This window comes from Carcharhinus amblyrhynchos, chromosome 18, assembly GCF_965287045.1.
Source record: "Carcharhinus amblyrhynchos chromosome 18, sCarAmb.v2.hapA, whole genome shotgun sequence".
Lineage (NCBI taxonomy): Eukaryota > Metazoa > Chordata > Chondrichthyes > Carcharhiniformes > Carcharhinidae > Carcharhinus > Carcharhinus amblyrhynchos.
The window spans coordinates 13,754,042-13,778,772 of record NC_137341.1 but is presented as its reverse complement, the minus strand read 5'-3'; the positions used below and the strand labels follow the sequence as shown (position 1 = coordinate 13,778,772).

At 41.6% G+C, this 24,731-nt stretch overlaps 1 protein-coding gene across 1 annotated transcript in view; it reads left to right on the top strand.

Moving 5' to 3' along the window:
• sdk1a (sidekick cell adhesion molecule 1a) overlaps positions 1-24,731 on the top strand; it is an 815,932-nt gene that overhangs the window by 550,024 nt on the left and 241,177 nt on the right. The window contains exons 8-11 of the mRNA XM_080206403.1: positions 101-184; positions 339-533; positions 3,924-4,040; positions 5,586-5,753. Coding sequence (XP_080062529.1) covers positions 101-184; positions 339-533; positions 3,924-4,040; positions 5,586-5,753 — 564 coding nt within the window. The remainder of the gene's footprint in view (positions 1-100; positions 185-338; positions 534-3,923; positions 4,041-5,585; positions 5,754-24,731) is intronic.

Here is a 24,731-nt window from a genome sequence, read left to right as displayed (position 1 = left end):
CCATTATGGATTTTTTCCAAAACCTCCTTGTACCCATATGTGGTTAGGATATCTCTGCATTTGATTTTTCGTTTAACATCAACACTGTTTTCTCCCATAGAACCACCATATTTCACTGCAGAACCTGACCAGAAGATTCAGGGTGAAGTAGAAAAAACTGTTGATATTCCATGTAGAGCTATGGGTGAGTTGAGAGCAAAGTAATCATATCCTCTTTTTGTAAATGTTTATTACTTCTGCGGATGACTTAAAGAGGAACAGTACTGTTGGAAAAGTATTTTCATTCTGAAGTATTAAAAAAGAGGGCACTCATTTATCGGTTTAACTGTTACATGCAGGTATACCTGTACCTAGTCTGGAATGGTACAAAGATTCAGTCCCAGTATTAATGTTGAACAATAGCAGATATAAGGAGATGGTAAGCGGGATCCTGCAGATCCAGGGGCTGGTCCCTGAAGACTCGGGAATATTCCAGTGTTTTGCTAGGAATGAAGCAGGAGATATTCAAACGTCTTCATATCTCACTGTTACCAGTAAGTATTATTACAAATATGATGGTTGGAGGATTGTTATGTTTTGGGTCAGTGTCTTTCATTTGGGGTAAAATGCAGTGTTGAAATGGTTTGTGTGACTGTTCTGAATTCTGCTGACAACAAGCATGGATGACTTGATAATTAAAGAGCGGCCCAGGATGTCTTACAGAGGAGAAGGTGCAAGATATTCACAATTGTGAACAAAGATCAGAGCAGCTAATAGTGGGTATTGGTTTATAACATTGTACTGAACCTCACAACAGGCTCAGCCGACAAGAATCAACGGAGAGAGAGAGAGAAATAGGGGGCAGCAAGTCCCTGTTGTTTACCACACGGGATGCACAGTGGTTAGTATTGCTGCCTCACAATGCCAGAGACCTGGATTCAATTCCTGGCTTGGGTCACTATCTGCGTGAAGGCTGCACATTCTCCCTGTGTCTGCATGGGTTTCCTCCGACAGTCTGAAAGATGTGCTGGTTAGGTGCATTGGCCACGCTAAATTCTCCCTCAGTGTACCCGAACAGTGCTGGAGTGTGGCGACAAGGGAATTTTTACAGTAACTTTATTGCAGTATTAAGTAAGCCTACTTGTGAAGCTAATAAATAAACTTAAAAACTTAGCTGAAACTCAGATTGCATGATACAAGTCATGAGGGTTCAAACAAAGCTGTAAGACTTGCCTAACTTTGGCTAGAGGAGAGAATTTCCTGTATGTCCCTCACCACGAAAGTCAGTCTGGAAGTTACCTGGTTGGGAAAGAAAAAGAAAGGAAGCAAGCCATTGTAAGGGAAGAATCGTTTTTGACTGGTTCTGGGAGAATCAAATGTCCGCTTATTGGACAGAAGTAAGAATAATTGTAGCCGGGGGAGTTTTGGTATTTATAAAGATTAAATGGGAGCTATCTTCTGTAGTTTCAATTATAAATTGCCTACTGAAATAGTTTATAACTGACAGTAAAATTCTTAAAACTTGAAATCTCGTTGTGCAATCCTTTCAGTCATTCACTGTAAGTTCAAATGTCTTCTTAAAAGTTACTGGTCTCTGTGAGGAGCGTATCAGTATCAATCTGGCCTCGCTGCACTTCGGTGGTACTGCAAGCCTATCTCTGGCTACTAAGGTCAAAGGGAAGTAGAATAGTGGAATGAGTTTATAGTTAACTTCAGATAAACACATTCCTGAGACATGCACATTACTGTGTGTTCCCAGTTGCTTTCTTCCTTATTTAATTGCATGGAGGTCCTGATTCATGCATAGCATTGATTTGTTTCAGTAATATTGCAACCCAATGTTCAAAAATAATATACACTGTTAATTGCTTTAAAGTGTGCTATAAACATAGAGATGTTCATTACATATGAAGCTTAGCAGTTTTTAAAATTATGATATTTCACATTCTTTTAACAAAATTACTGTTGTAGATAGTATGTTGATTTGTTTATCAATAGCTTAATTAAGTACTTCAAATCTCAAAAGATAAACGTGTTCATACATGGTATTTCCTTCCATGTAAACACATTTCAGAATTCTTCCGATCCACTGACTCCATCATTATCCCTTTCTTAGGGCAAACACAGCTGGAGCTGCTTCGAGGCATTTGTATAGTTTTGGTTTATATTCCAGTAATGTTTAAGCAATCAAAAACTAAGTTTCACAAAACTAAAGTTTGAGAACTATATGCGAATGTATTTTGAAGCACCAATGAACCTTTATTCAAGATTTAGCAACAACAAATATGATTTTTAGCTAGTTCTATGTAATTTCTTGTGCAATGTAGTGTACTTCTGCAAATTGAGAGGATTTGCTCCAAGCAGCCTTCCCATCAGTTGTATCTCTTACTTCAAGTTATTGCAGCTGCAGGATTAGAAAAGCAAAAATCTCAAATGAAGAAAATGAAAGAGCACAATAATATTGCATGAACCAGCTTAAATTTATCTAGCACTCCTGAACTAAAAGGTAGAATGGCAGGCAGAAAGCAGGAAGTGGGAATATAGGCCAGACTTGCCGCATTAACACAGTGGCTACAGAGCAAGTCAGAAGCTAGGAATACTGTGGCAAGTAGCTCACCTCTGACTCCCCAAAGCCTGTCCACCATCTACAAGGCACAAGTCAGGAGTGCAATGAAATACTCTCCTCTTAGACCGATAAAGTGAGTTCAGTGTGCCATCAACAACATGCGAGAGGTGCTATGGGCCCCACATATTAATGGCAAAATGTACCACAACCACCATGGCTACCACTCAATGAATATACGTTTGATGTGTAACTGTGCAGGAAATCATATTAACGCAAGGGCAAAACACTGCAGTTACTGGACATCTGTAATGAAAATAGAAAATGTTATATATACCCAGCGTGTCGGACAACATCTGTGGAGAGAAAAATAATAGCACAAAGTTTGTATGTTTCCTGCCTCAACTCAACTCGGCATCCATTGTAATACCTGCACCCAAGTATGGGCCTTATCAAAGTTTCCCCACAAGAAAGAAAGACTTGCATTTATATAGCAATTTTCATGACTTCATGACTGCCAGGTGATTCAAAGTACTTTGCAGCCAATAAGATTGATGTATAGGCACTATTGCCATGTACGAAACAAGGCAGCCAATTTGTGCTCTGTATCTCAGAATGTAGTAATGCCCAGATAATCTGCGTTGTTCATTGAGAAATTTGTATTGATCAGGACAACAGGGAAAAATGCTTTGCCCTCTTCAAAATACCACGTTGGGTGGTTTATATCTACCAAAGAACTACCTAAGCTCCCATTTGAAATTTTATCTTCAGCACCCCCCTATGATAGTGCAGCGTTCCTTGAGTGTCAACCTTGATTGTTTTTTATGCTCTGGCCCCAACGGGAATGGAATCCAGATCCTTACTCAGAGGAGAGAGTGCTGCCAAATTAGCCATAGTTGATGCACAAAAATGTGCATACCACCACCTTTTGCAATCTTGGACAGTGAAGATTGACACATTCAGATCAAAAGGCGCAAAGGTGCCAGAATAGCCGAAAAGATGGCTTCTATTAAGGTGGCAGTAATTTTGTTAACAACAACTTGCTGTCTAAGTTGTCAATTTCGAAAGGATAGTTTCTATATTGAATGGATAGTGAAAGCTGGCAAACAAGACTAAGGGCTTAACCAGAAATTATCATTCATCTTCTATACATGAGGCCTTACAAGAGATAAATATGTGATGAGACAAGATGCACACCATGTTCTATATGGTAATTACCAAGCTACTCATACACACAAATAGCTTGAAAGGGAAGGAAGTTTGTCTATAATTGAGGTAATGCAACAGGATGTAATAAAAAAGGATTTTGTATCAAAACAAGTTAGGTTTATTATTGTATCCAAAATAGAAACTCTAAAAGCAATTATTCTCATATTTTCAGACATTGCACCATCCTTCATCAGAGCTCCATCAGATACTGCTGTAACAGATGGAACAGCTGCAGTTTTACACTGTGAAGTTTCAGGAGCACCAAAGCCTGGCATCACATGGAAGACAGGCAAATATTATAAAATATTTATTTGGGGAAGAATGGAACAAATTGCTTTCAATTTTCACTCTGTCAAAGATGTAATAATGTCAATATCAAAATTGCTTTTCTATGCACTGCCAACAACAATCAAGAAAAATTATTTCATCCAATCCTAGCACCCAAACTGCCTCCATAAAACCTCCCTTTTTATGAACTCTGCAGTGCTATAATGAAAGTTTGTTCTTTTAGAAGTATGTAATTCTGTGTATAATTTTGGACTCGATCTCTCGCCTCCCAGAAGCAGTAATGATTGACAGGGGAGTCTGTTGCAGAATGCTTTGAGTGGGAATGATTATAAGTACAGATTTTACATTCTGTTAACTCCAGGCTTTTCCGGATATGATGAAAGTATGTAATCAGTCTCCAGCTGGATCACAATTTCCTTTCTCGAAAGATTCATACCTATCCTCTATTTCCTCTTAATTTATAAGGGCCTTAAAAGTTAAGAAAGAAGCTTTGTGACTTGCAAACAGTTCTTCTGATTTGATAATTAATTTTATAATTAAAATGTGAAACTTTTGTCGGGGCATTCATTATATTGTGAAGAAATGTTCACCTTTTTACTCCCAATTTCCTTCAATTACGTACCCCCTTTCCTTCATGCATGTAATCCTGTAGATCATGCATATTACAAAGGACAGGGTGGGTAGCCTTCCTCCAGACCATTGCCAACTTCACTTTCCGGCAGGGATCACACGTCACTAACTTGATGGTTATCTCACCCATTTAACATTTTTCTCCCTCAGCTGTATAGCTGAAAAACTCACTGGGAGGGGTATTACAATTGCAATGTGCCAATCAAAGGTGCTCTATCATCACTGCAACCACTTTGCAGGAGAAACATCAATTATTAATATTTAAAATTTTACAAAAATTGATACAGGTTGATGAATTGCAGATCAGCTTTATAACCCAGGAAGATGACATGATTTATCACACCAAGTCCCATTCAACCATCACTGTGCTCGCTGACATATATCGCTTCCTGTTTAAGCATACTACAGTTTTAAAATTATCCTACTTGTTTGCAGCCATGACCTCACATCTCCCGCCCCATTCCATTTCTGTATCCTCCTCCAGCCCTACAATCCTCTGATATCTGGGTATACTTTATTCTGGCCTCTTGATCATCCTTGATTTTAATTGCTCGAGTGTTGGTGGCCATGCCAAGGACCTCAGCTCTGGAATTCTCTCCCTAAACCACTTTGCTTCTCTTTTCTCCTTCAGAACATTCCTTAAAACCTACCTATTTGATGATAGTTATTTATCCTAATGCTTCCTTAAGTGGTTTAATGCTAAATTTTGGTTTGTTAGTGTTCTGAAGAAGTACAAATTAGAATGCTTTAACACATTAAATGCACAATATAAAAAAGTTGCTTTTGTTATCTTTTCTCTCACTCTTCCTTTCATTTTACAGTATCTTGTGCATTGTCTACATTAATATACCTGTATATTCCTAGGAGCTGCCTGCTGCATGTCCACATTTACTAACTAGCTTTTTTTTTGTAACAGGCAATAAGGTTTTAGCGAGTGGTTCAATACAAATTCCAAGGTTTGCACTTTTGGAATCGGGTGGATTGCTGATAAAACCAGTGCTTGTTCAAGATGCCACAGTGTATACCTGCTTTGCAGTGAATTCCAAAGGAGCCGTCAATGCATCGGCCAATCTCACTGTGTGGAGTAAGTACATAGAAATAAGAATGAAAATGAAATTGGGATCAGCAAATATGTTTTCAAAAGGGTCTCAGCAGTTTCCTTCATTACTTTCCTGAAGGTGTTAATGCCTTCATGTGACCCTTATGGGGCATAATTCCATCATGCCGGCAGTTTTCCAGTACTTCTGCTGAGTGGCTATTATTCTGTGTAATTCTTGATGTACTAATTTTTCAGAAGGGTTCACAATCTGGAGCGGGAAACCCAACCAATATTCCCCACCAAGAGAGGGGAGGCTAATTGTAGTGCCTCTACTGTCACTCTGGTGGAGAGAAACTGAATCACAGCTTGGCCTTGGTCTTGCACCTAAAGTTGTACTGGTTTATATGACTTAACTATTCACCAGATAAATGTTCTACCCCCATTAGGGAATATTTAACTACTATTTACAGGTAGCAAGCTAGTTTTGATTTTCTGAAGTATAGTCCATTTATGAACATGATGCAACAAGGGAACGTATTTATTTATTACTCAAGGGTGAGTCCCATGGCTGTAATTGTTACATCTAAGGTCAATTCTGTCACCTCTCTAAGCACCAGATTGGAGTTTTGAGAAGCACTTTCATCTCAATAAATGAACACTATTGCCCCACTGAGAACATCTCTCCCTGCCTAATCAGAACACAGATCATGTTTGTCCCTCCCCCCCTCACATCCACCCTTTCGTGCCTGGAGAGAGTATGAGTAAATAATCAAGATATAATAGAAAAAGTAAAATTTATTTATTTTTAAAATTGCATTTAAAAATATATTGGACATAATTTGAGAGATAGCTCAAGAGAAAGGTAAAAATACAACAAATGCAAATATGACTTAAATGCAAAACTAAGTTTCAGCAGGGCATGAGAAATGGAATAAACCTCTGGCAGAAAATGCAGTTGCTAATAGATTTTTAACATGCCAAGCGTCAGTAAATTGTCAAAGTGAGTGATTTAAATACAGCTAACTTTTGGAGCCTTCATTCAGTTTCTGTTGATCACTTAACGTTTTGTCGTGCGTGTCACTAGCTTTCGTCCTGAGTATAAATCTTGAGTTAATTCCCATTTTAGTGCCTTTCTGGATAATTGCTTGCCCCATCTACTGCCATTGACGATTACATCTGCAACCCACATGATCATTCGTGACATTCTCAGAAATTGATCCGTCCATTTAGCACCTGTAGGCTGATTTTTGTGCAAAGCTCATTTGAAAAAGAATGGTTTCAGAAAGGCTTTGACAGAAGTCAGTTGAATGTTAAAAGCAAACGAGGCATAACCTCAGAGCAGAATAAGTTGATGTTTTGAAGGAGGACCTTGTTGCATTGCTGAAAGCTTTTTGAAACTCCTTGCAGGAGGGGTTAGCTGTTAACTAGGGTAGGGGCAAACAAGAATGAAAGCAGAAGCAGGTGTTCTGTGTCCTTTTTCTGAGGCATTTTTAAAATTCCACCATGAAGAAAGCTCAGATTTTCCTGGGTTTAATTGTAGATTGTTTTGCCCCTGATGTATTTTCTGCTGTATAAAATACTATATTATGGACATTTGTTTCAATCAAGGATTGAAACATGTAGTTGGACTGCTTTTGAAAAAGTGCACGTTGTGGAAACCTGAAATAAAAACTGAACTAAAAGCTAGGAATGTACAAGTTGTCTTCAGTATTAGAAAACAGAAAAGAAGGATTAATATTTTGGCGGCTGTTTTGTTTCTTTCATTTTGCTATTGTGCTAGAACTATTCTTGTTGTTGAGAATGGTTTCTTTCCACATCTCCCAATTATTAAGCTGACAGTCAATGCCTGTTTTCCTGCATATTTCCACTTGAGCTGGAGAATTCCCAATTGGCTCCAGGGTACTCCACAAGACAGGGACCAAGGGTTGCTGTGCCCGAACAACAGCAGGAAAATTACATAAATTCATACAGCACAGAAGAAAGCCATATGGCCAGTTGTAACCGTAACGTAAGAACATAAGAAATAGGAGCAGGAGTAGGCCATCTAGCCCCTCGAGCCTGCCCCGCCATTCAATAAGATCATGGCTGATCTGTTGTGGCTCAGTTCCACATTCCCGCCCTCTCCCCATAACCCTTAATCCCCTTGCCTATCAAAAACCTGTCAACCCGCGTCTTAAAAATATTGAGCAAGGCAGCCTCCACCACTTCAACGGGCAGAGAATTCCAGAGATTCACCACCCTTTGAGTGAAGAAGTTCCTCCTCAACTCTGTTCTAAACTGCCCCCCCCCCCTTTATCCTGAGGCTGTGCCCTCTAGTCCTACTGTCCTTTGAGCAGGAAGAGCCTCTCCACCTCTATCCTATCCATCCCATTCAACATCTTATACATCTCAATGAGATCTCCCCTCATTCTTCTAAACTCTAACGAGTACAAGCCTAGTTTATTCAGCCTCTCCTCATAGCTCAATCCCCTCAACTCCGGAATCAGCCTAGTAAACCTCCTCTGCACTCCCTCCAAGGCCAAAATATCCTTGCGTAAGTGCGGCGACCAAAACTGCACACAGTACTCCAGCTGCAGCCTCACCAGTGCCCTATACAGCTGCAGCAAGACCTCCCTACTTTTATATTCAATCCCTCTCGCTATGAAGGCCAGCATCCCATTTGCCTTCCTGACCACCTGCTGCACCTGCAGGCTGGGTATTTGCGACTTATGCACAAGGACCCCGAGGTCCCTCTGCATCGTCGCATGCTGCAGTTTTTCGCCACGTAAGTAATAATCCTTCCTACCATTATTCCTACCAAAGTGGACATGTTTGTTCTCTGCAAAGCTTAAGTTTTAGGCTAGTGATTAAATAGCCAGCAGCACTCCTACACACATCAAGCAGTCCACACTTGGGCTGCACCCATTTTTTTTTGGATTTTGGGTATGGAAGTGTTTTCCGTTCAAGAAAAAAGTTTACACTTCACATCTGGCAGACAGAAACTACTTGGTGTGGTTTTCTCAGTAACTCGATTCAGAGCCATCCAGCTAATCAGAAAGAGTTGTTGGGAAGTATGTATTCAAGTGAACACCCCATTGTTCTATTTTAATATTTTCATTGCAGAAGCCCTGTACATTTTGTAATATAATTTTCTGTTTATATGTTTATGCTTGAGGAATGCTTTCTGAATGATCGTGTAAAGACCTTGACTCATTCTCTGCAATCAGTTAAACTGGGTCAAGTAAAAATACAGCATTCTGACTAAATACGACATGCTCTCAACATGTAACATGGCAACAGACAATTAATTGCTCTTTTGAGTCTTTCCAATTTTATTTAAAAGCTGTGATGAGATTGGAAAAACAAGAAGGTGGCTTAAATTGCATCAAATGCTTCTCCTGATGCCACAAAAGTATTTCCATCTCGTCGCCAGTCCCATTTTCCAAAAACTATAAAGCATCTCATTTTTGATCTCATTATGGATTGAATCTTCTCTCCTTGTGATCCTTTCTAAAGTAGGGTGCCATTGATCTAACCGTGTATTCTAACTGTGCCTTAACCAATCATTTCTACAGCCGGGATTTTCCTCTCCTGTTTGAATTGGCAGAATGGAAAATATCCCAAGAAGATCAAAGTCACATTTCACACTGGCATAAAAGCAGGAAGCAATTGTCCCCTCCCTCTCTTATTGGGGAGGCTGCATTTCACACCATGCAACGTTGTGAACCTTCGTGTAATAAACCAACACATCACCAACAGGCCCGTATGGCCTATAAAACCCCCACGTAAAAATACATCCCTGGCAGCGTGATGTTAAAACAGCAAAAAGCTTGATTGGCCTCAGAAAGTGTGCCCCTGGCAAACAGTACTTCCACTCAGAGATAAATGCAGCACTCAGTGGGGAGAAGGTCATGCCAGGATAATGCCAGCATGTTACAGTCTGATGCCAAGGCTGAACCTGGTGAAGCTTGTTTCCTGGTTTGTTAGCTGTGCACTGAGGTCACCTAAAAATGGTGCCCAGATCATCAGGTCACTGATTTGTTGATGGGTGGGGTGGATGAATCAGAGGCTGCCCGCCATGATATGTCTTGGAACCCACACCTGGAGTTTTTTTTTTCCTCCAAGTCCCGAACTATACCACGGAGAAAGCAACCATTGCAGCTTGCTCAACGTTGCTTTTCTTGCCCGACATCACCCTTGCCAATAGCAGAGAAAATCTCACTGCATACCACATCATTATAACATCACTTTTGTACTTTACGCCCCTTCTTATAATACTTTGGATGCCATGTACTATATTTTGTAATGCTATGGCTGCAGTAATTTAAATTCCCCACCCCAAAAAAAAATTATTTTATTATCTTCATGTTTTCATCCTGCAACTGATTTTATTAACTTACAACAATCACGTATCAGACAAGGTCAAAAATCAGGGTTCTGAAATTCCGTGGGAGTTCTATTGCTTTCCCATGGAAACTCTGCTAGGAGGCTAGTGGGACCCTCAGAACAAGAGCATAAATAGATGCAAACAACTAATACAGCATTTTCCAAGGTCATCAGCAGAGATCATAGAATCATACAGCACATAAAAAAGCCCTTTAGCCCATTGTCCATGTATCAGTTCTTTGATAGAGCTATCCAATTAGTCCCACTCTCCTGTTCTTTCCCCATAGCCCTGCAATTTTTTTCTTTTTTTTAGTATGTATCTAATTTCCTTTTGAAAATTACTACTGAATCTACTTCCACTGTCCTTTTACGCATCCAGATGATGATAACACACTGCATTTAAAAAAAAATCTTTTCTTGAGTTCTTTTGCTTTTTATTTTAAATTCGTGCCCTCTGATTGCAGACCCTTCTGCCTGTGGAAACATTTTCTTTTAATTTATTTCATTATATTTAATGATATATTTATATTTAATTATTTTGAACTGCTTTATTAAATCTCCCCATTACTTTGTCTCCTCTAAAAAGGTCAATCCCAACTCCTCTACCCTCTTCACATAACTAAAACACCTTCCTGCAGTATCATTCTGATAAACCTCCACTCAGAAGCCTTGACATTCTTCCTAAAGTGTGATACCCAGATTGACCATGATACTCTGGCTGACACCTATCCAGTGATTTATAAAGAATTACTTCCTCGTTTTTGGTCCTTAATTGTAAAACCAACGGTTTCATTTTATATAAGCTTTATCAACGTAACCTGCTGCTTGTCCTATTACAACAAGAGACTGAAAGAACCCTTGTAAAATGTTAGACCCATAAAATTAATTGATGTAACGATAAACTTAGGATGGAATTCTCTGTTTTGAGATAAAGTACAGTGGCGAGCAGCTCCAGCTCCAGCACCACCTTTCCTATTTGCCAGATTCTGCACTTGGAACCGCATTAAGTATGCACAGGCAAGCTGCCATCCAAATCTCCCAGTGGGCCAGCAGTTGATTTGTCTGTACGCTGTCAGCTGGTGAATTTGAAAGTCCAGCCGCCATATTTAGATACCAGCTCAACACACTCAGCAACTCAAAAGAAAAAGGTTAGCAGCATCAAAAAGAAGTTTGTTCTTCAGTTAAACTACCGTCTACCCTAGCCCATCATCTGTGAGGCAAGCATGCCCCAATTAAATCTTGACCAACTGCATCTAGCTGAGGCATTAAACAAAAGCCTTTTGGCTAAGATCAAGTGTAGTATCGACATGCTGCACTTGGTTGAAGTCATTAGGTTACATTTCAGCTTCATTTGAAGCAATTTTTTAAAGCGGCATCTCGGCCATTTGGCTAAGTTGCAAATAAGATCAAGCCCTGGAGGAGGAGCTACACCTACTCCAGTCAGCTTGGATCATGTAGATCAAGCCCAAGACAGGAGGTGAGAGCCCTGTCTTGTCAGCTTGGATCGGGAATGTCCCAACTTGTTGGGACTCTGAATTCGGTTTAATTTGACTTGATTGGATTGGAATAAAGTTCAAAAAAAAACTGCATCTAATTTGACTTGATTGGATTGGAATAAAGTTTAAAAAAAAACTGCATCTGGAGTCTTTGTTATTGGAAGGACATGCACAGTGTGTTACCCCTTTAACCCAGTTGTTTGCGAGCTTTTCATGCAGTCTTGCAAGGGTCCAGATTCCCTCCCCTTGGTCTTCCCTCTGCCTTCTATTTTTTTTCTCCTCTTCATGCATTTCTTTGCTTCTCTGCCTGCCATCATGAGATCTTTACGTTCTCCCTCCTTCCCCATTGCTCATTTCTTCTTGGTTAATTTCTCCACTCCTGCACACAATCAAACTCCACAATGTACTCTACTATCCAAAACTCCTCTAAAGCGTTTTCGGAACTAATTTTAATTCAGTCACATTCTGTTCAAACAATTATGCCTCACAGTTATACATCAATAATTAAAATTTGTATTTATACATCCTTACTTAATTATTTATTTACATAAGTCAACTTTTAAACTAATGAAGTAGAAATGTTCAGCAGTTGTTTCCCATTAAAAATGCATTTTAATTAGAAAAGAAATACAATTATTTTTAACCAAAATCAATTTATTTTAAAAGCCATGTGTACATTTACAAGCTTCACAAGAAAGTCAGAAAGTCTGCATCATTCTCACATACACTTTTTTTGAGTAAAAATGATGTTGTAGCTTCTCACTAATTAACACTCCCATGCTCTGTGACAGGTGATAAAATGTACATTTGTTCTGTTGGGACAGAAGAGCCTCTGTTCAGATTTCAATTGCACTGATTTCATTAGAAGAGATGGATTGTTATGTTGTTGTTGCAGAACACTTGGCACAAAGTTCTGAGTTCTAGGGAAAGCCCAGTTTTTTAAAATGGTATGTGATTTGAACCATGACACTCGTATTTTCTTGTATTATTGCCATGAATGCAAATAAAACATAGTTCTCCGTAGCAATTGTACTGTTTTCCTTTTGGGTATCTGATACTTTCAGCAATCAGGATGAAAACCCTGTGTTTTTACCAATATTTCATCACATAGAAATGTTTGAAAACTGAGCAGTGTAGGTTAACTGTCGTCCAGTACATCCCTCACCTAGCAACCAGCTTAATATGTTTGTTCATATTTTGTAGGCAGACCTGGAAATGACTGCAATTGTTAAGCAATGTATTTGTAAGGTATATATCACAGAACAAGCCATTGGGCTGACTAGTCCGTGCTGATGTTTAAAGTTAAATGTAATGTTGATTTATTAATGTTGATTTATTAGTCACAAGTGGGCTTACATTATCATTGCGATGAAGTGACTGTGAAATTCCCCTAGTCACCACAGTCTGCCACCTGTTCAGGCCAATGCACCGAACCAGCACATCTTTCAGAATGTGGGAGGAAACCGGAGTACCAGGAGGAAACCCATGCAGACACAGGGAGAAGGTACAAACTCCACACAGACAGTGATCCAAATCAGGAATCAAACCTGGATCCCTGACGCTGAGAGGCAGCAGTGCTAACCACTGTGCTACAGTGCCACCCATATGTTCCACTCAAGCCTCCTCCCATCTTTTCTCATCTAAATTTACCATCATAACCATCTATTCCATTCTCAAATGCTTGTCCAACTTCCCCATAAATGCATCTGTACTATTTGCATCAACCGCACCTTGTGGTAATGAATTCCACAATCTCATCGTTCTTTGGATAAAGAAGTTTTTTCAGAATTTCTAGTGGAATTTCTTGGTGACTTCACAAGTCTCTAGTTAAGATCTTCCCTTGAAGAATCCTGCCACCTGATCCCGAAATCCACATACTGTAATTTTATTTAGTGGTCTCATATGAAACAACTTTTCAAAGGCTTTTTGAAAATCTAGATGGTTTTTACACTGTATTACCATTGTCCAGTACCCTTTTATCTTCTCAGAAAAATTAGTAAGCTTGATCAAGAAAGTTTTTCCCTTCTGAAATCCATGCTGATTGTTCATTACTATATTTCTCATTTCTATATGTCCTTCTATTCTCTTTTTTAATAATAATTCCATTAATTACTACTGGTTGTAATCAGACTGCTCTGTAATTTTCTGGAAGGTGGCAGAAGGTCACTGGCCCGGTGCTGGAAAAAGGAAGCCCTGGGAGCCATTTATAGCTTGGTATAGCTGGGGAGATAAGAGTTTGGTAAAATCCACTGGCTGTGTCAGCTCAGTGAAGTTTGCTGGGTATTAAAAAACTGAAATTGCACCACTAAGCAGAAGTTGGAGTGCAGTGTTGGAAGTCCTTGAGAGGTGTAGAGGCTGGTCCCTTTTCGGGCTGCACACCGAGTCATGTGAACTGATTGCCCAGTGGGGAATGAGCATGGAGATCTTGGCAAAGAGATGGGCTTTTGCAGCCAGAGTAGGTCATAGAGCTGCAAATGTTAACATTGTGAAAGTGCTCTGTATATTTATCTGCGTGTAAATAAACCATTATAGTTTGATATACTAATTGGCGCTCATCCATCCTTCCAATTACAACACTGGCGACGAGGTAGATCAGAGTGACTCCAGTTGCAGCAAGGAATTTGAAGAGAATGTCATTGCAAAACTGCTGAGTAAAACAGATCAATCCAAGGCTGAAAAAGAGGGAGTAGAAATGGTTCTCTGTGGGGAGCCAGAAGCCTTTGATATGACCACTGACAACTGAGTGCAGTAGGTGGAATGATTGAAGTACTTTTTCAGGTTCAATGGAATAAAAGGGAGGATAAGAAGAAAGTCATTTTACTTACCGCATGTGGAACCCCGATGTATAACCTGATCCGAAGTTTAGCATCTCTGAATGCTCCTGACACAAAGACATTTTCAGAACTCATTGTGCTAGCAAAGGGTACTACCACCCTAAAACCTTGATAACACTTCAAAGCTATAAGGCCAAACTGACTGGGTGGGCCTGAGGAAGACAGCTGCAGCCTTAGGAAGGCTTAAGCAGATTACAGAGCATTGCAACTTTGATCAGCCTAAAATGACATTGTTATGCTGTGTACATAATGTGGCTATGGAAAGGAAACATTTGGCTGAGTCTGAGTTGACTTTTAGGAAGGTGCTAGAAATAGCAACAGCAATAGAGTGTGCCAAGAAGATCATCCAAAAGTTACAAAGCAAACAAAATGTCGAGGTCTGATCTACACGGATTTCCTCCAGGTATTCTGGTTTCCTCTCATACTCCAAAGCTGTACGGGTTAGGTTGATTGGCCACGGTGAATTGTCCTTTAGTGTCCCTAGATGTGTCGGTTGGGGGATTTTTGGGATAAATATGTGGGATTACGGGAATAGGGCCCGGGGTAAGATTCGCTGTCAGACAGTCAGTGCAGACTTGATGGGCCGAAAGGATTCCTGCATTGTAGGTACTGTATGATTCTACAGTGTACCAGAAGTGCTCATCTCAAATGGAACGCCGTTCGCAAGTGCCGAATTTTAGCAGTTCGTAAAACACATCTGTAAGGAACTTTATCACCCCTCAGCAAATAGGCTTGCTGAACACGGTGCAAATGTTCAAGGTTGGTATGAAGAAGCAAACACCTGCTTCAATCGAAACCAAAGTGTCATGTTTTCTGTTAGCTTATAGAATCACTCCGCCTACTCATTGTTCCTTGGGAGCACTGAAGAGAGGCAGTGGTTTGTAAGACGAGAGCTTGTGGGTAAGTTAAAGCAATTTTTTAAATTAACTTTGCTTGTTTTTTTTTAAATTTTATACCGGATACCGGAAGTAGTTTGCAAAGGGACTTGGGTAGTTTATTTTTCCTTACCATAAATTGGACTGGTGAGGATTATAAGGTAAGTTTATAAGTTTTTATTACTTTTTTCCCTGTATTTCTAAAAAAGGGCAAGTATGAGCGTGAGGCCAGTATGTTGTTGCCAGTGCAATATGTGGGAGGTCCTGGAGGCCCCTGGTCTCCTAGACATCCATATCTGTGCTCGGTGTGTGGAGCTGCAGTTCCTAAGGGACCAGGTTAAGGAACTGGAACCGCAGCTCGAGGACCTTTGTCTCATTAGAGAGAATGAGGAGGTAATTGACAGGAGCTACCGGCAAGTGGTCACACCGGGGCAACGGGAAGAAGGCAAGTGGGTAACGGTTAGGAAGGGGAAAGCTCACGTGATAGAGAGCGTGCTGGTGGATGTCCCCCTTCAAAATAAGTACTGCTGGGGGGGACAGCTCACCTGGGGGAGAAAGTGGTGGCCAGGTCTCTGGAGCTGAGCCTGACCCAGTACGTCAAAAAAGTAATAAAAAGAGCAGCAAGACAGTGTTAATAGGGGACTCCATAGTGAGGGGATCAGATAGGCGTTTTTGCGGATGCAGACAGGAGTTGCGGATGGTAGTTTGCCTCCCTGCAGCTGGGATTCGGGATGTCTCTGGACGCGTCCCAGACATCCTGAAAGGGGAGGGGTGAGAAGCCAGAGGTTGTGGTTCATATAGGTACCGCTGACGTAGGCAGGAAGAGGGAAGGGGTCATGAAAAGGGATTATAGGGAATTAGGTAGACAGCTGAGAAAGAGGAACGCAAGGGTAGTAATCTCAGGATTGCTGCCTGCGCCGCGGGACAGTGAGAGCAGGAATGGAATGAGGTGGAGGATGAATGCATGGCTGAGGGACTGGAGCAGGGGGCAAGGATTCCGGTTCCTGGATCATTGAGACCTCTTTAGGGGCAGGTGTGACCTGTTCAGTAAAGACGGGTGGCACTTGAATCCCAGGGGGACCAATATCTTGGCGGGAAGATTGGCTAGGGCTACTGGGGGTGCTTTAAACTAGAAAGGTTGGGGGGAGGGAATAGAGATGAGGAGACTGAGAGCGAGGAGGTTCGCTCCCAGGTAGAGAAGGACTATAGACAGTATGAGAGGGAGGTTAGACAGGTAATGGAGAAGGGAAGTGCCCAGACCAAGGGTCTGAGGTGTGTCTATTTTAACGCCAGGAGTGTAGTGAACAAAGTAGATGAGCTTAGGGCGTGGATTGCTGTTTGGGAATGTGATGTGGTGGCCATTACAGAGACTTGGATGTCTCAGGGACAGGATTGGGTGCTTCAGGTGCCGGGATTCAGATGCTTCAGGAAGGACAGGGAGGGGGGCAAAAGAGGTGGCAGAGTGGCACTGTTGATCAGGGACAGTGTCATGGCTGCAGAGAAGGTGGATGCCGTGGAGGGACTGTCTACGGAGTCTCTGTGGGCGGAAGTTAGGAACAGCAAAGGGTCGATAACTTTGCTGGGTGTTTTCTATAGGCCGCCCAATAGTGACAGGGAAGTTGAGGTGCAGATAGGGAAACAGATCCTAGAGAGATGTAGTAATAACAGAGTTGTCGTGATGGGAGACTTTAATTTCCCAAACATCGACTGGAATATCCCTAGGGTAAGGGGTTTGGATGGGGAGGAGTTTGTTAGGTGTGTTCAGGAGGGTTTCCTGACACAGCACGTGGATAAGCCTACGAGAGGAGAGGCTGTAAACCTGGTGCTGGCTAATGAACCAGGACAGGTGACTGATCTCTCGGTGGGAGAGCATCTCGGGGATGGAGATCATAATTCTATCTCCTTCACGATAGCATTGGAAAGTGATAGGATCAGGCAGGCTAGGAAGGTGTTTGTCTAGAGTAAGGGGAAATATGATGCCATCAGGCAGACAATTGGACGAGTAAACTGGAAGGAGGTGTTCTTGGGGAAAAGTACTGAAGGAAGGTGGTGGATTTTCAAGGAATGTTTGACTGGAGCTCTGCACGACAACGTTCCGATGAGACAAGGAGGTTTTGGTAGGTCGCGGGAGCCGTGGTGCACGAAGATTGTGGTGAACCTGGTCAGGAAGAAAAGAAAGGCGTATAAAAGGTTCACAGAGCTAAGAAATGTTAAGGATCTAGAGGAGTATAAGGCTTGTAGGAAGGAGCTTAAAAAGGAAATTAGGAGAGCCAGAAGGGGACATGAGAAGGCCTTGGCGGGTAAAATTAAAGAGAATCCCAAGGCGTTCTACAAATATGTGAAGAGTAAAAGGATGAGAAAAGAAGGGATAGGACCTATAAAAGGCGAAGGGGGAAATGTCTGTGTGGAACCGGAAGAAATGGCAGAGGTGCTTAATGAGTAGTTTGCCTCAGTATTCACGGTGGAAAGTGATCTGGGAGGTTGTACTACAGGTTTGCGGCAGACTGAAAAGATTGAGTATGTGGATATTAAGAAAGAGGATATGTTGGAACTTTTAAATGCTATCAAGATAGATAAGTCACCAGGACCAGATGGGATGTACCCCAGGTTACTGTGGGAGGTGAGGGAAGTGATTGCAGAGCCCCTGGTGATGATCTTTGCATCGTCGATGGAGACGGAAGAGGTTCCGGAGGATTGGAGGATTGCAAATGTGGTTCCTATTTTCAAGAAAGGGAACAGGGATAACCTGGGAAATTACCGACTGGTGAGTCCAACCTCAGTGGTTGGTAAGTTGATGGAGAGGATTCTGAGGGACAAGATTTATGAGCATTTAGAGAAGTTTAGAATGATCAGGAATAGTCAGCATGGCTTTGTCAAGGGCAGGTCATGCCTTATGAGCCTAGTTGAGTTCTTTGAAAATGTGACTGAACACATTGATGAAGGAAGAGCGGTGGACGTGGTTTACATGGACTTCAGCAAGGCGTTTGATAAGGTCCCCCATGCAAGACTTCTTGAGAAGGTGAGAGGGCATGGGATCCAAAAGGGCTTTGGCCTTGTGGATCCAGAACTGGCTTGCCTGCAGAAGGCAGAGAGTGGTTGTGGATGGGTCTTTTTCTGCATGGAGGTCGGTCACCAGTGGAGTGCCCCAGGGATCTGTTGTAGGACCCTTGCTGTTCGTCATTTTCATAAATGACCTGGATGAGGAAGTGGAGGGATGGGTTAGTAAGTTTGCCGACGATACGAAGGTTGGTGGTGCTGTGGATAGTCTGGAGGGATGTCAGAAGTTGCAGCGTGACATAGATAGGATGCAAGACTGGATGGAGAAGTGGCAGATGGACTTCAACGTGGATAAATGTGTAGTGGTCCATTTTGGCAGGACCAACGGGATGCAGGAGTACAATATCAAGGGTAGGAGTCTTAGCTGGGTTGAAGAGCAGAAGGATCTTGGGGTCCGGGTCCATAGGACTCTTAAATCGGCCTCGCAGGTGGAGGATGTGGTCAAGAAGGCGTATGGTGTACGCCTTCATTAATGGAGGGATTGAGTTTAGGAGTCGGGAGGTAATGCTGCAACTTTATAAGACCCTTGTCAGACCCCACTTGGAGTACTCTGCACAGTTCTGGTCGCCTCACTACAGGAAGGATGTAGAAGCTATTGAGAGGTTGCAGAGGAGATTTACAAGGATGTTGCCTTGATTGGGAGGCATGCCTTAGGTTGAGGGAGCTAGGTCTCTTCTCCCTGGAGAGACGAAGGTTGAGAGGCAACCTGATAGAGGTTTATAAAATGTTGAGAGGAATAGATAGGCTGGATTCTTGGAGGCTATTTCCCAGGGCTGAAATGGTCGCTACGAGAGGACACAGGTTTAAGGTGCTGGGTAGCAAGTACAGAGGAGATGTTAGGGGAAAGTTTTTCACTCAGAGGGTGGTGAGTGAGTGGAATCGGCTGCCGTCGGTGGTGGTAGAGGCGAACTCGCTGGGGTCTTTTAAAAGACTTCTGGATGAGTATATGGGATCTAATGGCATTGGGAGTTACAGGTAGTTCTATGGCTTGGTAGGTATAGATGTGATCGGCGCAACTTGTGGGCCAAAGGGCCTGTTTGTGCTGTAGTGTTCTATGTTCTATATACTCCTGCTGGAATAGCTCCAGCCAGGAGCCAGGTTGAGCCTGGTAGTTCCAAAGTTTGCCGGGAGGGGGAAAACAAGGCAGAGTTGTCACTGTACTGAGGTGAAAGTGCAGGACAAGTTTGTGAAGAAGATTGTCCAAGGGATGAAGTGACTGATCAGTGGCAGGCCAAAGTGCTGCACCCGAGTCCAGAGGAGAGACCTCATGATACAACTGTAAACAAAACCAGTTGAGTATGTTACCCCCAGAGAAAGAAAACATCCCCTGACACAGAGTTTCTGATGAATTATTATAAGTGTTTGTCAATACTAATGTTTTGAAAATTGTAGGACTATTTATGTATAATAAGGATCCTAAAGGAATGGGATGTAGCAACTAGCCCCTTGTAGAAATATGCACCAAGAGGGTCATGTGACCTGATTGCCCAGTGGAGAATGAGCATGGGGATTTTGGTGGAGAACGTGGACTTTTGCAGCCAGAGTGGATTCTAGAGCTGGAAGTGATTGAAGGACATCATTGAAGGACTCTCCATATTTAGCTGCTTCCAAATAAACTGCATAATCTGTCATATACTAACTGATGGTCACCAGTCCTTTCAATGACTACAGGAGGTGTGCAATCATTGAGACAGTCTGAGTTGGAAGCAGCTTTGAGGGAATTCAAAGGTTTAATCTTCAAAAGTAAAGAGTTTGGAATCCATTGTCTTGACTATAAGAATTACATTAGCTATCTCCCATCTGTTTCTAACAAATTATTGAATGTGAATTGTAATGTTTCTGCTATCTCTTCCCTAGATTATTTTAAAATATGTAGATTCTATCCATCTGAACCAGGGATTTTGTGTCCTGGTGTTTGTTTAGTTTGTTCAATACATCTCTTTAATTTAAAAGCCACTTACCTTGGATTTCATCTCATCAATATCCTGTCTATCTGTTTTATCTCCATGGTAAATACCAAAATGAAATAATGATGTAATATTTCTGCCATTAATATCTGTGACATTATTCTATCTATCCATTGTAATGATCCTGGATGAGACATCAAAGTTTTGGGTACAATCCTTTAGGGACCAGTAGACAAAGTTTGAGATTCAAGAGAACAGACAAAAATCAACTTTGCTATGCAAGATCAAAAAGATGAAACAATTTGCAATATCTATTTTATATTCTAACATTCAGCATTAATATGAGGTAGATGTGAACTAACAGGCAACCAGTAGTCAAACATACCACACAGTACAATAAATAGACGTACCTCTCAGATTTCGCAACAACCAGCCCTGACATCAATAAACACTGTGATACAGTCAATCCTGCTGAAACTGTGAACGGGATTTTCCGGCCGTGCTTGCCCTGAAAGTGGGGAAACCTGTCCTAGTCAATGGACCTATTCATGGTCCGCCCCTCGCCTGCCATGATTCCCATGCCAGGTGGAACGGGAAAGTTTGCCTCTGTCTCTCACGCAGGACTCCAAACTTTTCATTTTCAAAACTCAAGCCTCTGAATTCTCTCCAAACTGCTCCAACATGGACTGCCTTGATGACTGCACACCTCCAGAGGTTTCAATTTCATGTCCTGAGACTCTTGTTCCCCTGGATTTCTTAGTCTGCACTGTAGCTTCTACTTCATGGCACAATTTCAGCTCATTAATAGCTGGCTAGCTTCGCTGGGCTGGCACCAACTTTGGATTTCCCCAAGTTCCAATCTCCCCAGCTACATCAAGCTTTAAATAGTTCTTAGCGCTTATTCTGAGCCATAACCCTTCCAGCATGGAACCAGTGACCTTCAGCCACCACCTCAATTCCCCAGGATTTCTCCTAAAAACACAGAGTTAGCAAACAGCTTCTGGGACTTCTTTTGAGCATCCTGTGCTTCAACTACAGAGGGGCAATTAATAGCTAAAATACAGTTAAAATACTCTTGCTGCCAGGAGACTACTAATAGCAGCAGCTCTTCATTTTAGCCTTTCTCCTTCCTCCAGCTCCACCTATCCATATCAACATAGTCTTTCAGAATTCACTGTTTTTAAACTAATTTTTGCAAAATAACTTTCGGTGCTACATTTCTTTCTCAGCAGTGCAAACATCTTGGGCGGGATTCTCACACTGTTTTCATCAGATCCAATAGAGGCTGCCTCGCTAAATATTTTTAAGACGCGGGTTGATGGGTTTTTGATAGGAGAGGGGATTAAGGGTTATGGGGAGAGGGCGGGAAAGTGGAACTGAGCAGCGACAGATCAGCCATGATCTTATTGAATGGCGGGGCAGGCTCGAAGGGCTGGATGGCCTACTCCTGCTCCTATTTCTTATGTTCTTATGAATCACTCCTTGTTGGACTTATATATTGGGTTAGAAAGGAGTCCTATTCATCATGTAGAGGAACATCATTGCCACTTCCCTTTTACCTACTTGTTCTGTTCAATTATGTCAGAGTTGTTGAAATTTATTGTTTTTTGTTCCTGCCTTGTACTTTTAACACGAAAAACCTATTGGATGCCTTGAATTCAACTGGTTCAAAAATCCTCTTGGGACCCTTAGCAACCTGCTAACTCTTAATAACTTACAGTCCTAACTCTTTCAAATCCACTCTTGCTTGCCACTTCTCGCCAGCTGTCCTGCTTCCCACCTCCCGCAACCTGATGCTTTTCTTCCTGGTCCTCTTACTGCCACCTCTCCCCCTTGCTGCATCTCCCCTTTGCCAACCCACCCACCCAGTCACCGACCCTCCTGTTCCTCCATCCTCACACTTGCACTTCTCTCCCACTCACTAACCTGCCTGCTTACCAACTCCCACTGCGAATGGCCACAGCATCATTCAGAAATGCACCTAATTTACAAATTGTGCTTAAATTAAAATACGCTATTAGAACATGCTATAAACAGGGAATGCCTGTATTATCTTTTATCTCTAACCATATGGATTCTATCTTTGTCTTTCTGTTAGCTGTGTCCCTTTTATTACTGCCGTTATGTTACCTTGAATAAATACAGATACTTTACTTCCCTGTTTTCTCACTCAGTAATCATTACAATGCTTGGTTCCTCCTAATGCATGTTTGTTTCCAGTTCCACTGTTTTATTATGGACATTTGTGCATTGCTGTACAGTCATTTAAACTCAATTTTAAAAGATTCCTTCTCATTTTATGTCTAACCACCTTTTTACATTTTCATTCAATAACTCCGTTCATTCCCTTGCCATCAGTATCCTCCCTTACTTGATTCTTTCCTATGATCTCCTACTTGTGTTGTTTACATTTAGGTTGCTGGTATTTCTTGTGGATTTCTCATCCCACACCCTAAAATCTTTGCTATCTTTATGTTTCCCCTTTCTACTAGGACATAGGTCCCATCAATACAGCTCTTTGCTGTCCCACAACAGCATTCCATCAAGCGGATCCCTTTCCCCCACACCATCCCTCTAGTTAATTTGCCTGATCTATCTGCTTCTATGTCAGTTTGCATATGGCTGAAGCAATAATCCAGAGATTATTACCTCTTGAGGTCCTGCTTTTTCATTTGAAGTATTTCTCTAATTGAAGTAAGGCCTCCTGTCTGTTAATGCCTATGTCATTTGGTTCACCACAACTGGGTTTATCCCCTCACTTCCAAGCTTCTCTCTAGCTTGGAAATATCCCTGTCAGAGGGAAGCCCTTCAGATTCTCATTCTTGACTGTAGACAATGCTAAATATTCCTTTAATTATATTGTTTCCACTAGTACCAATTTTTAAAATTCTAATCCTTCACTATCTTCCAGCCCCAACGCATGGACAGCATTCTGGGTCACATTGTCTTAGTCTGTTTGCATTGTGGGGTGTCTTTTATTGCCTTCACAAATATGACTGCATCATACTTATATGAGAGTGCCTGTGGAGTCTCCTCCTCAACCTTTGATTGCCTACAACCTGGCTCCCTCTCAGTCACATATTTCCTTTCCTTCTGTCTTCTGGGGTGTGACTGTATAAAACTGCCCAGAAACTCCTCTGCCTCCCTTATGTGTTGGAATCTTTCTAACTTGCACTCCAACATAATGATTCTGAACCAGTGCAATTTTGTGACAGAGACATCTTCTGCCTTCTTGTTTGCTTGGGATGGTGGTACTTGCAACCCTCCCTCCGACACACACACACACTCACACACACACATTCAGAGAAAAATTAAACCTTAAAACTTGTCAACTGCTCACCCATTTAGAATCAGAGAAAGAATCATAGAAACCCTACAGTGCAGAGAGAGGCCATTCGGCCCATCGAGTCTGCACTGACCACATTAATGCCATCCAGCTAATGCCTCTGGACTTTCAGTTGTCTTCACTCCCTGTTTTGTGAAACAACAAAAAGTATCTTTCCCTCATGGTGCTGAACTTGCTCATTTATCTAATTCCCAGAACTAAGTAATACTCTGCCATAGAAGTATTCCGTTTGTGTAATTAATTTATAAACAATGAAAATTTTATCAGGTATATAAATTATACACATAGTAACATCTGTGTTTTCATTTATCATGACACCAGATTTTCTACAGGAGTTTTACAAAAGAAATTGTTACTTTTTTGTTAAATGTTGTACGTATTTTCTAAAACTATCTACAAACTTCAAAAGATACATAATTTATTTGATACAGGAAGGATGAGTAAAGATCCTGCAATCAAATATTTATTCATTTAACCTGCTGTTGATTTTGCAGTAGTTTTGAACCAGAGGGTGCAATTAACGAGAATCTCATAATTGATACTGACTGAAAAATTAGATGTTGAGAAATAACAAAATTATAGTTACTTTTGACCTCTTTTCTGTTTTTCTCCAATGTTCTAAATTTGACTGTATACAAATGTTCTAAATGCAAGATGCATCTCCCCCGTTGTGGCATAGTGGCAGTGGTTAGCAGTGCTGCTTCAAAGTGCCAGGGACCCGGGTCTGGTTCATGGCTTAGGTCACTATCTGTCTGGAATTTGCACATTCTCCCTGTGTCTGTGTGGGTTTCTTCCAGGTGCTCTGGTTTCTTCCCAGTCCAAAGATGTGCAGGTTAGGTGAATTGGCCATGCTAAACTCTCCCTCAGTGTGCCCGAATAGGTGCCCTGTGTGGCGATTAGGGGATTTTCACATTACCTTCATTGCATTGTGAATGTAAGCCTACTTGTGACTAATAAATAAAGTTTTTAAAAAGTGGGCTGTTTGGAGCCAATGGAGCTTTTTTTCTCATCCTTGCACAGGGTGTTGCTGGGTAGACTAGTGTTGAGTGCCAATTCCTAATTGCCCTTGAGAGGATAGTGGAGATTTGCCTTCTTGAACCACTATCAGTCAGTGTGGTGTAGGTACAGCCAAGTGCTGTTACA